Here is a 15,451-nt window from a genome sequence, read left to right as displayed (position 1 = left end):
GTTCCTGATCACTCACGTTAAAACAAAGACTTAATTAAATTAGAAGTACTTGCGTTTTAGCCGCGCTCTGTGAAAAGGGGGTTTGATGCAAGTGCGTCAAGTGTCGTCCCATATTAGACTGTGCAGTCCAAACAGGCTAATCAGAAAGGACACTTTCGGCTTTTATGATATTTGTCGTTTTAAGAAAGTCTCTTCTTAACAAACATCAATTTTAAGCGAAAGTGTCGTCCCTGATTAATCTAACAGGCTAATCTGGGACGACACTTTACGTACATGCATTAAACCCCTTTTTCACAGAGCACGACCCATTCTGAAGCGCTGTGTCGAGATTTTTACACAAAAATCCACTGGAACATGATTTAACAAGGAAATATACTGAATGCGTCACTTACTTAAAAAAGACATTGTAAATGTGCATTGGAGTAGAATATGAAAAAAGCTTTTATCATGCAAAAGAAAATTTACAAAGCATTGTCTCATTATAAAAAATTACTTAATCAAAACAGGAAACTTTGGGGCCAATCAGATATGAATACATAAATATTAAAAGATAATCTATTGAGTTTATTCACTCAATTGTATGTCTAAAAACTTCTGTATAATGCGTCACATATGAACGTGATGTAAAAAGTTTACTCAACCAAAAATAACACACGCGTTTTTCATTTGTTGTTTTGTACAGGAAAATATTTAGCTAAGGCGATTATGTTTCTGCTGAGCATTTTATTTATTCAAATAAATATTTGTCTCATTAACATGCACTGTTTTGCATATCGAAGAAAAACAAGTGGAACAACAAGACTGCACCATCGACTAACAACAATGACCAATTCAATCACCATGCGCGCGTTTTAAAATTATCGCGCAATCGATTTCTAATTGCGTAATAGGCAAATATAACTCCCATGCCTAGAAAATGCATGTTGAAGCATGTCGATATTGAAAGCTGGCTTGTTTACTCGGAACATTTTACTGCCGTCTCACGCAGTTGGTTACTAGATGTTATTACCCGGAGCGAGTTTTTTTATTGTTGAGTAATGGACGGTATTTTCTCATCGACGAGCGATTCTGTGTCAGTAGCGCGCCTTATTACTGCTACTGCGTATTTTAATTCCATTTGTTCTTTGTCTCTGAGCATGTCAGTGAAGGGAGGAGTAAATATTGCGTCATAGTTTAATTTTTGGGCAACGTAATGTAGTATGTCAGCTGTCACTTGTAGCTATGCTGCCGATATGTTCAGGGTCTTGAAGTTGTTTACGTATACCAACAAAACTGGGGCCGACTATGATGTTGTTTACGTTTCATATCTCCCCTACTCGTGAAACTCGTAAATAAGTACATGTTCCATGAACATGAAAAAATAATTTGAAATCGAAAATTTCTATAGAATCATTGAGTCGCTCTCTGGTGAAACCGGAGTTAATGCATGTGCGTGAAGTTTCGTCCCATAATAGCTCGTGAAGTCCGCACAGGGTAAAAAAGGACGACACTTTATGGCTTAACTTGATTTTCGTTTCAGAAAACTTCCTTCAAACGAAAAAAAAACATAAGATAACAAGGGAGAGTGTAGTCCCTGAATAGCGTGTGTGGAGTGCACAGGCTAATCATCGACGACACTACGCACATGCGTTAAGCCCCGTTTTCCAAGAGCACGGATGGAAACATGTTCACCGTAAAATAAACAAAGTAGACGTTATACCAATAAATTATACAAAATAACATCGAAATTACCTCAAATAGGTATACGTATTAATGAAAAAGCAAGCTTTCAGCTGTCTTCAAGCAGGCAAAAGATAATCACGATTACGTGGAGCAACATTATAGAAATATAATAAGCATCAACTTTCGTACATATGTTTTCATTGCGCATTCACAATCGCACGAGTTTTCACACAGTCAATACATAATAACAAGTTGTAAACACAAAGGTTTACTAATAACTACTTTAGAATGTTTTCTTGCACCATGTTTCCTATGGGAACAATTCTCACGGCCCAGGTGAATCAATCAGGAGGCTCCGGTGAGACACAGGCGCATCTAAACTTCGCAGTTGGTGATTGGGGCGTTCTTAAAACGCACATCATTGATACCCTGTTTCCCACGGTTCGATGTCTGAAACCACATCACATGATCGTATCGAAATAGGGACTTCACGTGCGCACCCTTCGCGAATTACGTAGTGTACCTTGGTACCTTGGTACGGAATGAACAAACATATTTGAAATATTTTCCCTCAATATACGGTGTATTATATGTTTTTATATTATTTCCAATAAAAATAATTCGGGAGACCAGAAATAAAGTAATAACTATTACATAATGTTTTATAACTTTTAATGATCTGTTCATGTCATTACGTTATGTGGAATGTAACTGGCATTAATTTTAAATACGAACATTCCGCGTTACTAAAGCAAGGTATTAATATATTTGATAGTCTTGAGATACGTTCCTATAAATAACAGTGAATTGCATTTAGATTACGTATTGCTTACTGTACTTCTTCTAGAAACATTCAGTATTTTCTCCAGCATTTGGAAAACCTACCTATATATAACTGGCAAGGTTAATTAAGACTGACAAACATGGGAAGTGAATAAGTAGATTTATATTCAATAAAGCATGCGAGGTTCACTTCCAGATGGGAAGTAAATTAGTAGACTAAATTGCAATGCTTGGTTCTCTCCCTTCTGCTAATTATTCCAGTAGGTTCATGATAAAAGAGGTTAAAAAATGCACCTTTCTAAATATGTTTGCAAATTCGCAAAACATAAATATTTGTTATTTTTTAATTTCATTATGTATGCTGTAAAGTCTTTTAAAGAACAAACACGCTTAACACAAACTGTCGCATAAATATTATAAATATTCTACTTGAACTACGGCTCTTTAGTACTAACACTTTGGTTTGCAGTATAATGTACGTCGCATGCTTATGATAGTTTATGGAGAGAGTTTAGAAATTCCGTTCATGATTTTAATTATGTAATTAATTTAAAAAAAAACAACACATAAACAAAAACAGAAACATATATCTTTTACTAACAACAAACACATACAAAAACCTGGCATAACTTCGCACGATTATTCTCATTAGAAATCCAAACTTCATCAAGCATTGCAATCAATTTGAGTATAAATGATGTTCACAACATCCCCAAACTCAAATTTTGGTTTAAATTTAAATAATAAAACATATGTTTCGCGGAGTAACCTGTGCAGTCCGCTTTGGCTAATCTGGGACGAAACTAAACATACATGCGTCCCATTTTCCATGATCGAAGCTCATATTTGTTGTGTGTGTTTTTTTTCATTATCATTTTTCAACATTGTTATACAAGTTTCCAAACGTCACAACAATAATAGCACCATAATGCGAGCATATACATGTATGTACAACAATTACGTGATTTCTCTAACACGCCCCTCGTCATTCAATCCCACGAGCGCCAAGTGATTGTCACAATCATTCTAATCCTCCAGACGGATGGTGTAGAGCTTGTTCTTGTACGGGTCTACGTAGATAGTGGACGGATAGAAGGGCTGGTGGATGGTACTGGGACGCTTGGAGACCATGGAGATGAGCAGTATGAGGAACCCGATGAATACGATGGCGCTCCCAATGATGACGCAGATCATGCTCCAGGCGATATCCCAGCCGTTGTTGGTGAGGTTAATACCGTACACGATCACTCCGGCAATGCCTGTGAGCGCTGTAAGAAAGACAAATATAATAATAGTAAGGTTTAATGTTGTTATTTTTTAAGAACGTTTAAATAAAGTAAGGGGACGGTTTGTGTCTTTGACAGAACTTTGCGTTAGCTTAGGGACCTATGTTAAGGAATCGACGTCACTATTCACACATTTAGCTTTAGGCTTGTCGGGCAGAAACAGACATATTGTAAGAAATGTTCGGGCGAACTTGTATAGATGTACCCGTTTAATTATCCTGTTGTAGGGCTATTAGATAGTCTATAAGGAAAGAGAGATTGGGTATGAACGGCAAGAATAGTGTTAAAATGGTTTACAATCTTGGGTTCGCTCTATGTAAGCTTTCATATCTACATGTGTATCAAGTTTGTTCCGCAAAATATTAGGCCGAATTCTTTTAGAACATCTTGATTATACACTCTAACAAGAAATTAAAACATAAAGACCGTAATACCTTATTATATCTGTTTTCATACAGACCGTATGTTTTACTTACTGCTCATGAGCGCGAAGAGGCACATGGTTCCCATCATGCAGCGGTAGTACATTCCCAGGGCCACGTACATGTACACGGGCAGGATGACCAGGGGTATGGACACGCACGCCACCGCCACACACTCCAGCGCCCGAACTGCGTGCAGCCAGTCTGATGGAAAACACACAAGAAAAAATACACATGTAAAGCTTAGATATAATTGAGCCTCGTTTTGGGAAAACGGGGCTTAATGCATGTGCGCACAGGCTAATCATGGACGACACTTAACGATATTTATGATATTTATGACACTTTTATGATATTTATGACACTTTCATGATATTTTTCGCTTAAAAGTAGCCAATGTTTAGCGACAATCCAGTTTAGGCGAAACGTGTAGTTTCTGATAAGCCTGTGAATAGTGTAAGGCTATCTTAGACGACACCTTCCGAGCATACATTAAGCCCAGTTTTCTCACATCGAGCCTTAATTGTATTAAACCTATATTCTTTAGTTATGTACAGTATGAAATCCATATAAAATTTAACCGGCAATATTGCGAACTCTATCATTTGAAGCGCTTATTAAACTGTGAATAAATAAATCCTTGCTACTATAAGATCTTTTTTCGGCATCATATAATGAATACAATGCATACTCTTCGGGGAAATTAACGCATGCGTGTTGCATAAGAGTACATGAGATATTTCCGTGCAACAAATACAGTACTACTTCGGGTGGACAAATTGTATTATCGCCCTGGAAGCATGTAGTATTTATATCGAAAAAAGTCACCGAAGTTTCTATTTGCGTTTTTGTGTGCAAATGCCTTGGTTGGGTGTTAAATGAATTGTTTTATTGAGTATCTGCATTTTTTTGTTTGAAGCTCCAGTAGTGAGCAATAATGATAATTTATTTGGTTATGTGCGTTATAAGTAGACCTGGGTGGTGTTCAGTTGCAGTGGCGATATATAATGGCATTCAGTCATGCGACGAGAACTGTAAACACAAGTATTTTTTTTCGGTACAGGTGAAGTGTTTGAAGACCTTGGGGGTTTTAACTTAACGATGCATTAAATATGGACCGCTGAGATTATGTATACTAAAATTGCATGATAAATACTTTTTTAAATGAAGTTTACTTGTGTCGCGCACGGATGGTCTGTGAATGTATTAAAGGGCTTATGTTGCATACTTTCTAACCGAAATATAAAAACCACAGTGGTCTTATTTCTACCGAACGAATGAAAATTAATGCATTTACCAACAGCAATATATGACAACATTACCTTTTTGACAATGAGTGAGTCTCGCTCTTGGAAAACAGGGCTTAATGCATGTGCGTAAAAAGTCGTCCAAAATTAGACTGTGCAGTTCACACAGGCTAATCAGGGACGACACTTTCCGCCTTCACTTGGTGATCGTTAAGATGAAACCTCCTTTAAACGAAAATTTTTATGAACGCGGAAAGTGTCGCCCTTGATTTGCCTGTACACACTAATCTGGGACGACATTTAACGCACATGCATTAGCCCAGTTTTCCCAAAACGAGACTCAAATGTACATAACATCAAGCGGGCGATATCGTCCAGACAGCTAAGTGGCCAAATATGTGTCAACATTCATAGCCAAAAGCTGTAAACATCAAAGTCAAATGTAAGATTAATTCAAGATCGAAGACTGTGTGATCGGCACACAATTCTGTTTGATCGCTCACAAAGTTATTTAAATATAGGACATATTCGATTTCATTAGCTAAGAGGACAGCAAGTGAACTATGTGCATAAGGAGACAGTAAAATTTGTTGTGTTATGCAAATAAAATAAAGTTTAAACAGCACAAATTAAAGATTAACTTGTAGTTTGTTATTAATAAAACAGGCAGTTTGAGGTATACATGTTGTTTGGTATTGGTCAATTCGCAACGTATACATTTTCTGCACCACTTGATAAATCAAATTTCCTTTGACAAATTTCGAATATTGGGGGACCCTGTGTTTATTTTCAATTAAGATAGACAAGCAATACTTTCACTCCAATTTTGAGCTTGACTGTGGTAGCACGTTTGAGCTCACTGGCCCATGTCTTGTTCCCATCCTGAGATAGTATCTCGCTAAATGACGAAAGTGAAATAGATTCAACCTGTGCGTAATTTAGCGGCATGCAACCATACACATTTCTTTGAGAGAGAGAAAAAAAACTGCATTAGACTTGTATTAAATTAAACTTAACATAAGATTTATTTTATACACATGTTTTTAAATTAAGTCATCTGTCACATTTCGCTTCTTCCATCTCCGATTGAATGAACACCGTGAGCGTAAGCGACCACAATATATGCCGCGCCATGCGAAAATGGGTCTTATGTCATATGTGACTACTGTTTTTTTTAAGATATCGAGCGAAATAAATTTAGAAATCTAATAGTTACGTGTAGTATTCAATTAAACATTGATGCTTTTGAATAAGTATCGAATCGTCGACCAGAACGCCAGTGAAGCATATGTAGATCGTGGTTTAAGCGTTTTGCACGCGAATTATTTTTAAGCTCGGTGGACATTTTACATTATGGCATTAACATATTTTAACATGAGAAAGTAGAACGAAAAAAACGAATGATTAATCCTTATTTTGCTCTGACGACAATTAGAATTATTAATGTATTAAATATTTCGGATACTCAGAAGTGTGAAATGAGGTTATACTTGTACCTTAAGGTTTTCAGTTCAATTGTTCAGCCAAGTGCGTTTTTCATCGATCGCGTCATAGGATAGTGTCAACTATTCATTGGGGCACACTGTTGTCAGTACAGTGTTATATTTACTCATGTATTAAATAGCAATCAGTTTATATGACCTGAACAGATACACATCTTCTTATATCCAGAAGCATTACGTCGAAAAAAATGATATTTTAAGTATCAACAACACATATTCTTGAATGTCGTCGGTCTCTGTACTTGCTTTTTCACTGGAATCAACTTATAACTGGTAATGTAAGAATATCTCACAATAGTTAACCAAAAACGACACTCAAACAGAACGTCATGACTGCATTAATCTGTATAGAAAACAAACAGAAAAGTGGTAAAGAAAAAACACTACAGCTCGTTTAGTTAAACAGAAAATACGAACGTATCTCTTTACACTATGACATATTATGAAAATAATATGTATCCACATACAGTGAACAGCGTCATCATTTGTTTATAGTACAAATTGATCTTGGCCTCCTGTGGGTAAAACCACAAGTGAACATTGCAATAATTGATCGTTATCCAGTACGTCTTTATTACACGGCCGGTAATCACGGGCGCCACCTCTTTTTGCGATGCATTGATACATATGCCAATGACACTTACGAGGTGGCACTAAGGACCGGATGCTTTGAAATTTCACGGATAATACTTCAGGGGGAGTAGATTTTTATGTTTTTCCAACATATATCGCATTTTTTTAGCGGACATTGTAGTGCGATTCAGATTTATTCATCCACAAATGTATATAAACGCATTAAAAAACCTCATTTTAAAACGTGATGCAATTTTTTTAGTTATGGTATGGGGGTGAAGTTTTTCAAAGTTAAAATCGATGTATAATGCACGTATGATGAGCAGATATCCTAACAATGAAATCGCTAATGACATCAAACATGTAAAATGTGACGCATGCGCAAAACTTTGGCTTCTTGTCGATCTAATAAATAATTATGCATTCTTTCAAAGAAGATGGAGCCAATGTCAAGGAGGTGGTGCTCATGTAAGGCGGCGGCACACATGCACATTTTTAGCTATTTAAATTTTCGGAGCAGACCATACACTGTTTGTTTGGTATTCCAGGTTGAGTGTTCGATCTTTTTGTCCTTCATTCGATCATAACGAAATATACTCGACAAGGAAAGTCTACATAATTATGAAGAAAAATGTGTTACAAAGACATTTTAAAGATTTGTGTGATTGTTTATACTATAAAACTGGAAAGTAACTTGAGTATAATAAACAGATTAATGATTAAAGACGGAGCTATCCTATTTTTTCGTTTGAGATGTAAGTGAGAACAAACGACATAGTTTAGCCTTATTAAGATTCGTTTGCATTTGTCTTCAAGTTAATTAAGCATTAGGATAAAAAGACAAAACGCATGGTTTTAAACAGAAGTAACATCTTTTAATTATTGCGTTTATTATTTAAAGGTATTAACACCTTTTGTAGAAGAGATATATTGAGAATGTTGAGAATGTAGTTATTGGTGTTATTGACTTTAAGATATTGTCGGTTTATATCATACAACACGTAATTGAGTTGGTTACTTATCTATTTACACCTTGCTTATTAAAGAATATTCTGTTTAGTTTTGGAATAACGTATTTATTTTGAAAATCATGCGAAAATGGAACATTATCTATCAAATGTAAGTTATGTGATGATTCACATATCGTGCATTTTCGCCAACTCCAGTGCTTAACGCCACCTCCTTAGCATTGGCTCCATTTTTTTGGAAAACTCTTTTCTAGATCTGCAAGAAGCCAATGTGTTTCTGTATGCAGGCACTAGTGTTTGTAGAACGTATTGTTTGATGTCGTTAGCGGATTATTCTTGCGGATATTTGCTCGTCACACAGACAAAAGACATCGATATTCCTTCAAAAACTTCATCATGCCACAACTTATAAAGGTCCTCACGTTTACAAATGGTTTGTGATTGTATGTTTCTGTACATTTTTAATGGATTAAACTTCGCTGATTGCCCGATTTTTTTAAATAATGCAAAATATGTGGAAAACATATAAACCCTTCTCACCCTGAATAATTATTGGTGAAATTTCAAATAATCCGGCCCTTAGCGCCACATCGGCAGTATCATTGGCTCATTTATTAATGCATCGCGAATCAGAGGTGACGCCATTGATTAACGGCCGTGTTATTAAGTTGCTCACATTATACGAAATTATTATACGGCGCTATTCTAAAGCATCTAAAATGCATCGTTGACTTCTGTGACAACAGTCTTCAATCGTCTTTCAATCGTCGTCAACATGTCATTTTTTTTTATTTTCCTCCATGCTCTACTGCTTCTCGTTCGACATTATGAATGATGACGGTGTTTATACAATTTTTACCATCATGTTTACATTTGAAGCACTAATCATTAAATTATTATTTGTGTGTGCACACTCGAATGTAATCGCTTTACTATTCATTTTAAGTATATTGAAATATAAATAGCATCGTTACAAGCTACTGACGTCCCAGCTTTAAATCAATATAACTATGATAGCTTAGTTTTTACGTTCGTTTCAACCACATGTAAGAACAAACGAAACATTTCATTTACATGTGAGTTATGCAAAATGCGTGGGCCGATGTACAAACGCAGACTGCAATCCTCACGGCAGATTTTGAACGCCGGCAAACGTGTTACTCTCATGAACTTACTCAAACATGTACTAAGTATTTATACTATTTACCTGTTCCAAGTATTTTTTGGCAATCGAAGACATTTCATCAAAAAAGTACATTTTTGTTAATTAAATGACTAATTTTAAACTTAATAAATTTACGTCATGATTCTGAATACAATTGCCATGACAAAACTCCCAACAACTTAAAAGATCGGTAACTGAAATCTTCGAAACAAAATTCTCACTGTTCCAAATTCTCAAATACATTATTCCTCCAGTCAATCAAACTAGCAAACATCGCCGTTCCATAAAACTTAAAATTGTTTACTTTGAGATATCTGTAAAAGCCGTTTTGCAAACGAAGTATTTGATATTGTTTGTCTAGATAATTTGAAAATGAAATGAAGCGTTAAATAGATTGTTTTAAGGCAAAATCTGATAAAGATATGATACATTTTAATGTTCCTATTGATTCACTGCATATGATTAATACATATGTAAAGTAAAATCTAAAAACTTCAGCGGGACTTACCAGGAATTCGCCGAAAGCTGGGCTGGTCCAATGCGTAGCAGCCGATAATGTCGTCTTTCACGCAGCGCCCGTAGCGCCACAGCCCCACGTAGTGAGTGCCGTCATTGGCCCAGTACGGGGCCGCGAAACCCAGAATAATGAGCAAGGCGCCCGCTAAGAGGGCGATGGCCGAAATTAGGGGAAGCGACGCCGCTCCGAAACCAGCCATGTTTGATAGATGTTGAAGTGCAGTTTGTGTTGAGGTTTGTTTTATAATACTCCGCTCTGCTTTAAGTATGACACTATGGACTTGTCAAACTTACCTCATCTCTTTTCGCTGCTCACACAAAATGATGTGTTTTGATTACTTTCAATATTTTATTAATCAAACGCGCTAGGTCGCTTTGAGTCGAAACATCAGAATGATTGAAAGATATCCAATAAATCAATCACAACATCAGGTGCCAACTTCTGTTATGGATCTAAAAGAGCTGAACTTACGACATACAAAATACTGCAGACGATACGGTACTGAATTGATCACAGTAATCTGTCGCTGATTGAATTGCGCGCATGCGCACTCGACCGTAAAGGTCTATAAAACTTGTCGAGCAAGATTTTGAAGCATTTCTTGCGTGAAATGAATCCACCAACACGTAAAGTTTTAATTTCATGAGTCAATACACCAATACACTCCCTGTCGGCGATAGAAAGTCGAAAAGTTAATTATGCAGACATAAACATTCATGTTCAAAAGTGATTCATCAAAACGAAGAAAGATTTAACAAACCGCGCGTTGTTTGCTGGTTGCGGACCCTTAGTTGATGTCCATGTTGTGTTTTGTGTACGTTTAAATGACATATCCAATGATCCACTTCCTACATCTATGGTTCTTTTTGCTGTCTTAGCGGGGATTTATAAGGACAAATTCAAGTAACGTATGCGCTGATGGCACTGCAGTGCATCGCTAGTACAGATCGTTGGATACAGTTCACTTTTCAAGTTATTAGTTTGCTTTTAAAATCTTAAGTTTAAATTAAACACATTCGAGTGTATGTAAATGCAAATGTTGAAAATATGTGTGCAGTGTTCAGCAAGCATGGATCTAATAAATATAACAAAGTCTAAATATCACTAACGTGTTCGTTTAAGAATGAATTCAGACTGAATTTGCCCTATTAAAATAGTTCACTGTGTGTTACGTTATACTCGCGTAACACTGCTCACCTAAAATGTCACAGGGGCAGGTCAGCGAATAGATTCATTCGCAAAGACGCAGCTAGACTTCTAAATGAACTCTTAAATACACACATACACGTGTGCAGATGAGGCTATTGAATAGCAATCAGATCAACGGGAGTAAAACGGAGACACCCAATACTATTCTACTAAGTAATCAATAAATCAGGGGCCATTCCCTTCCCAAGGTCCGCCCCGTCCGTCATCTACGGTGCCACCTCCGCTGCTCCCGTCTCTTCTGTGGCGATGTAGTTTATTGTTGAAGGAAACAATAATAATAAAATAAAACTGTTTAATTTCAATATGCATATGAAATTCCATTTCATTATTGTTTCATATTAATAAGTAAAACGTTGATAACTCGGTATTGCTTTCAAGACGATGAAACTAACGAAATAATGTAATGTCATAATACGACGGAAATCTTTTCATTATCAGAACAGAATACAGAACAGAATGTTTATTTACGACTTAAGCATTTACAGCTCATCGTCACAACAATATGAACAGAAAAAAAACGAATTTACATGCGTCAACAATACATGTCATTGTATACGGTACATTAGTTATATACTAGCATGGCTTAATGTGAGAATGCCAGAAAAATATGAGATTACTATTGCAAAGAGTATTAAAATGTAATAGTTGAACATTTCACATTAAAATAATTGAATATATATACTTTTGAAAAGATACTTTCACGTTGAAAAATAATATAACATATTTATATATTGTCAGCTCTAAGGTTAAAACATTTGATGCAAAAAATAGCTAGACGAATTAATACCGTTTTTTTAGTTTCATTATGTAACCACACATGTTTACCATACTCGGTCAGTCGGTATTGAAATCGTTCTTGATAGAACGAATAGGCTACCGAAATTTTCAAGTGTGCTATACAAAACATAGTTTGACATCAGTTTTATATCGAAAAGTATTGTGCTAAGATATTGCAATTATAAGAATCAAGGGTATTTTGTAAGACCCGCGTCATGCGAAAATGGATCATATGCCATATGCGACCAACGTAGCTATGATTCAGCCAGCACATCTCTCTGTTTGGTCAGGAGAAACCTTGCCTGATTAACCCTTTCATTGCTGGAACCGAATTTTGAAGGCCTTTGCAAACAGTTTGGATCCAGATGAGACGCCACAAAACGGGGCGTCTCGTCAGGATCTAAACTGTTTGCTATTCTGATAGTGTTCTTTGAAAAAAATCGAAGAAAATGCTAATTTTAGAAATTCAGCAGAAGACATTTGAGCAGACGACAAATTTCCCAGCATGCAAAGGGTTAATAGCGGACAGCTCAGCTCCTTAACAGACAGCGCAATTGCTTTGGCAACGCTAGCCGAAGCGTAATAAGACCCATGTTCGCATTTGACAGCTCTGAAATTATGATTTGAATGTGTCGAAAGAAAACTGCGTGTTTATCAAATATGAAACTACAATTAATTACGATGGTAAAATAAAAACTCATAGTAAACCATGTGAGGACACATATGATGTGATCTGCCGCACTATAATTTTTATAACGAACATTTACGTGTGGTTAGCATATACGTGCAATTTATTACACATATTTCATGCAGTGAATATGCGACTAACAAGTGACAAAAAAATATTTGAAACTTTCTTAATGAAAGTATTTAATTACGTATTTTTTAAAACTTTATTTCAAAGTCAGGATATTATATTTGAGTGTTTCCGATCGCCAAATTCGCCAATGGAGATTGAAACTTTCAGCTGGTGAATAAAGTTGAAAATGCAAAAGAAAAGGGCGATTAAAGTTTCAGTATTCCCTAAGTTCAAAGAGCTTGGTCAGCATCCGCATGTGGAGCGTGCATGTCACGACCGGGGCTTGAGTCACCCGCATAAGACCTGAAGACTGCCCCAAAGAATCGCCAATTGTAATGTTAATTATTCGTATGTGGGTAATGGGTTCACTACATCGTTTGATAAGGGTCGGATAGGGTAACTTCTGAAGGCGGCTCTGTTCATCCAGCGAGTTCCGTCAGACATCGAGCCGGACGTCTACTCCCGCTGACTTCTTTGACTCTCAGAGCTTGGAAGGATCGAAAAGCGGATTGGTAATTGTCTGTAGGTGGACAGTGGTTTTACTACATCGTCACTGAAGGGACGGGGTCAGCGGAGGTGGCGCCGTAGAGGACGAACGTTGCGGACCTTGGACAGGGATGCAGACCAGGATTTTGAGAAGGTGGTCATATCAAGATAATAGAAGTGTTCCACGACGGCGGTTCTCAGTACGCTCAACCGTCATCGGCTTAGGATGTACGGCTTGTAAAGTCTAGAGAGCGCGCGGTGAGCGGGAAAAATGTATTTTTTCAATTATTAGTACTCCCTTGGCGTATTTGCATTGTCCTGTTAAGGAAACTATGCATACATTGCCTTAAAATTGTCTGCCAGAGCACATCGGGGTCTCAATATGTTCAGGTCTTTTTGGATTAAAATAATTTCTTCAGCGAATACCCTGGCAGCCGAGAAACATTTTGAACTACTTTGGCTCAAAATTAAGTATTTTCCCCGAAAAGGTCACAGGGGCACGTCTGCATATAATGTAGACGTGACGAATCAGCGATGACCTGTAAATAAACTTCAAGGAGCACTATGTACCTTCTTCTACTCGTAATAGCCATAAACGCCACATAGGGTAATATATAATCCACTGATAACAGATAGCATGACGAACCTATCGAATATTGAAGCCACATTTACAAAGATATGTATGCTGACACAGATGCGTCACGAGAAAATTTTTAGGTAATTTTCTAGTTGCCAAACAGTGATTTTCCCCGTTCAATCGGTTCTAAGAATGCTTATGAGGGCTGGGATAACTGACTACTATTATTTTTGCTTGCCGCCGGTCAATGAAGTAAGCGTTTTCCACAGATAGTTAAACAAATAATTAGAGTTTTACTACTTACGTAATATAAAACTGTTATTAATACAATATATTAAAGACAATGTCGGACATCATCCTCGCACCTTTTAATTGTAAACAATAGTTAATTACGAAAAAGTAAAAGCAAATGGTGAGTAATTTAATTGTTATGGCGAGTAAGTTGTGAAAACAATAACCTATAAACAATTTACGCTGTAGCGATGTATTTCCAGTTCATGTATATTTCGTATATATAGCCACGTGTTAATATTTGCTATTAGTACCTTCGTTCGCATCTGGAGGGTACAACATTCACCATACATGTACGTCATTTAGAACCCGTGTTAAATAAGAGCGGGAAATTGTTGCTGTCGTCCGGACGCATGAAAACAGTACGTGTTGCAACAGACCTGGTGCTGTAACTAAATATAGAAGTGAAACTCTGTACATGTAGTATTTTATGATGAAACAATTAAATCGGAATAAATGCACAAGATGAGAAAGTATTGATCAATTCAAACTAAAGAAAACATGCGTCAATTATTTTTTGACGGGGGGACTAGACGAGTTGCACGTTAATGTCAGCACATAAACATAAATAAAAATGAAATGGAAATAAATTAAATGAGACGAAAAAAACGTTGTTTTTTTTAAAGTGGTTTGATTGAGAACTTAATACAATGCTCGATGATACCAATATATTAATACTTATTATAAAAATGTGGTGGTTCATTTTTTGTTATAATCACATAAAGCGACAGAGTAGCATATGATCTGGGTCGTCATCGAAACGCTGACACTTGGCTACTACTTTATTCATAAGCGCCAATTTAGATATGCGTTGAAAATCTTTTTTCATCTTCGTAATCGTAAGTGGAGTTTGTGCGAGTCCGGCATAACATAATTTGAGATTTTAGATCAATGTCATTTCCCTCCTAGATGCTTTTGCAAAATATCACCACTGTAGACAATTTGAAGTAAATCATAATGGTTTTTGCATTTTTCGTGGCCGTTCGATTGGCCCACGTTAAAAAGGCAAACTTAATGTCCTGTGACTTAAAGTAACATTACTACTCAAATCAACGAACATTTCGTACAGTTGATCGTAAAATAAACTTAACCAATTAAAAATCAGCGTTCCTTATGGCAATTGCCGAAATTTCAACGCCAGATGTGGTCTGGTAAACAAGATGTTTGTAGATACAAAATGCTCGTTT

The 15,451-nt window shown here is 36.5% G+C and overlaps 1 protein-coding gene across 1 annotated transcript; it reads right to left on the bottom strand.

Annotated features, from left to right (window-relative positions):
* Nucleotides 1–2,317: 2,317 nt before the first annotated feature.
* On the bottom strand, nucleotides 2,318–10,605 carry LOC127870458 (uncharacterized). Its single transcript, XM_052413047.1, has 3 exons — nucleotides 10,117–10,605; nucleotides 4,208–4,357; nucleotides 2,318–3,713 (listed from the first exon to the last, which is right to left on the bottom strand). Exons 1-3 carry the CDS (start codon nucleotides 10,322–10,324, stop codon nucleotides 3,472–3,474), a joined length of 600 nt encoding a protein of 199 aa, XP_052269007.1. The 5' UTR covers nucleotides 10,325–10,605; the 3' UTR covers nucleotides 2,318–3,471.
* Nucleotides 10,606–15,451: the final 4,846 nt, after the last annotated feature.

Source organism: Dreissena polymorpha, chromosome 2, assembly GCF_020536995.1.
Source record: "Dreissena polymorpha isolate Duluth1 chromosome 2, UMN_Dpol_1.0, whole genome shotgun sequence".
In the NCBI taxonomy this organism is placed as follows: Eukaryota; Metazoa; Mollusca; class Bivalvia; order Myida; family Dreissenidae; genus Dreissena; species Dreissena polymorpha.
This window is presented reverse-complemented; position numbering and strand designations above follow the sequence as displayed.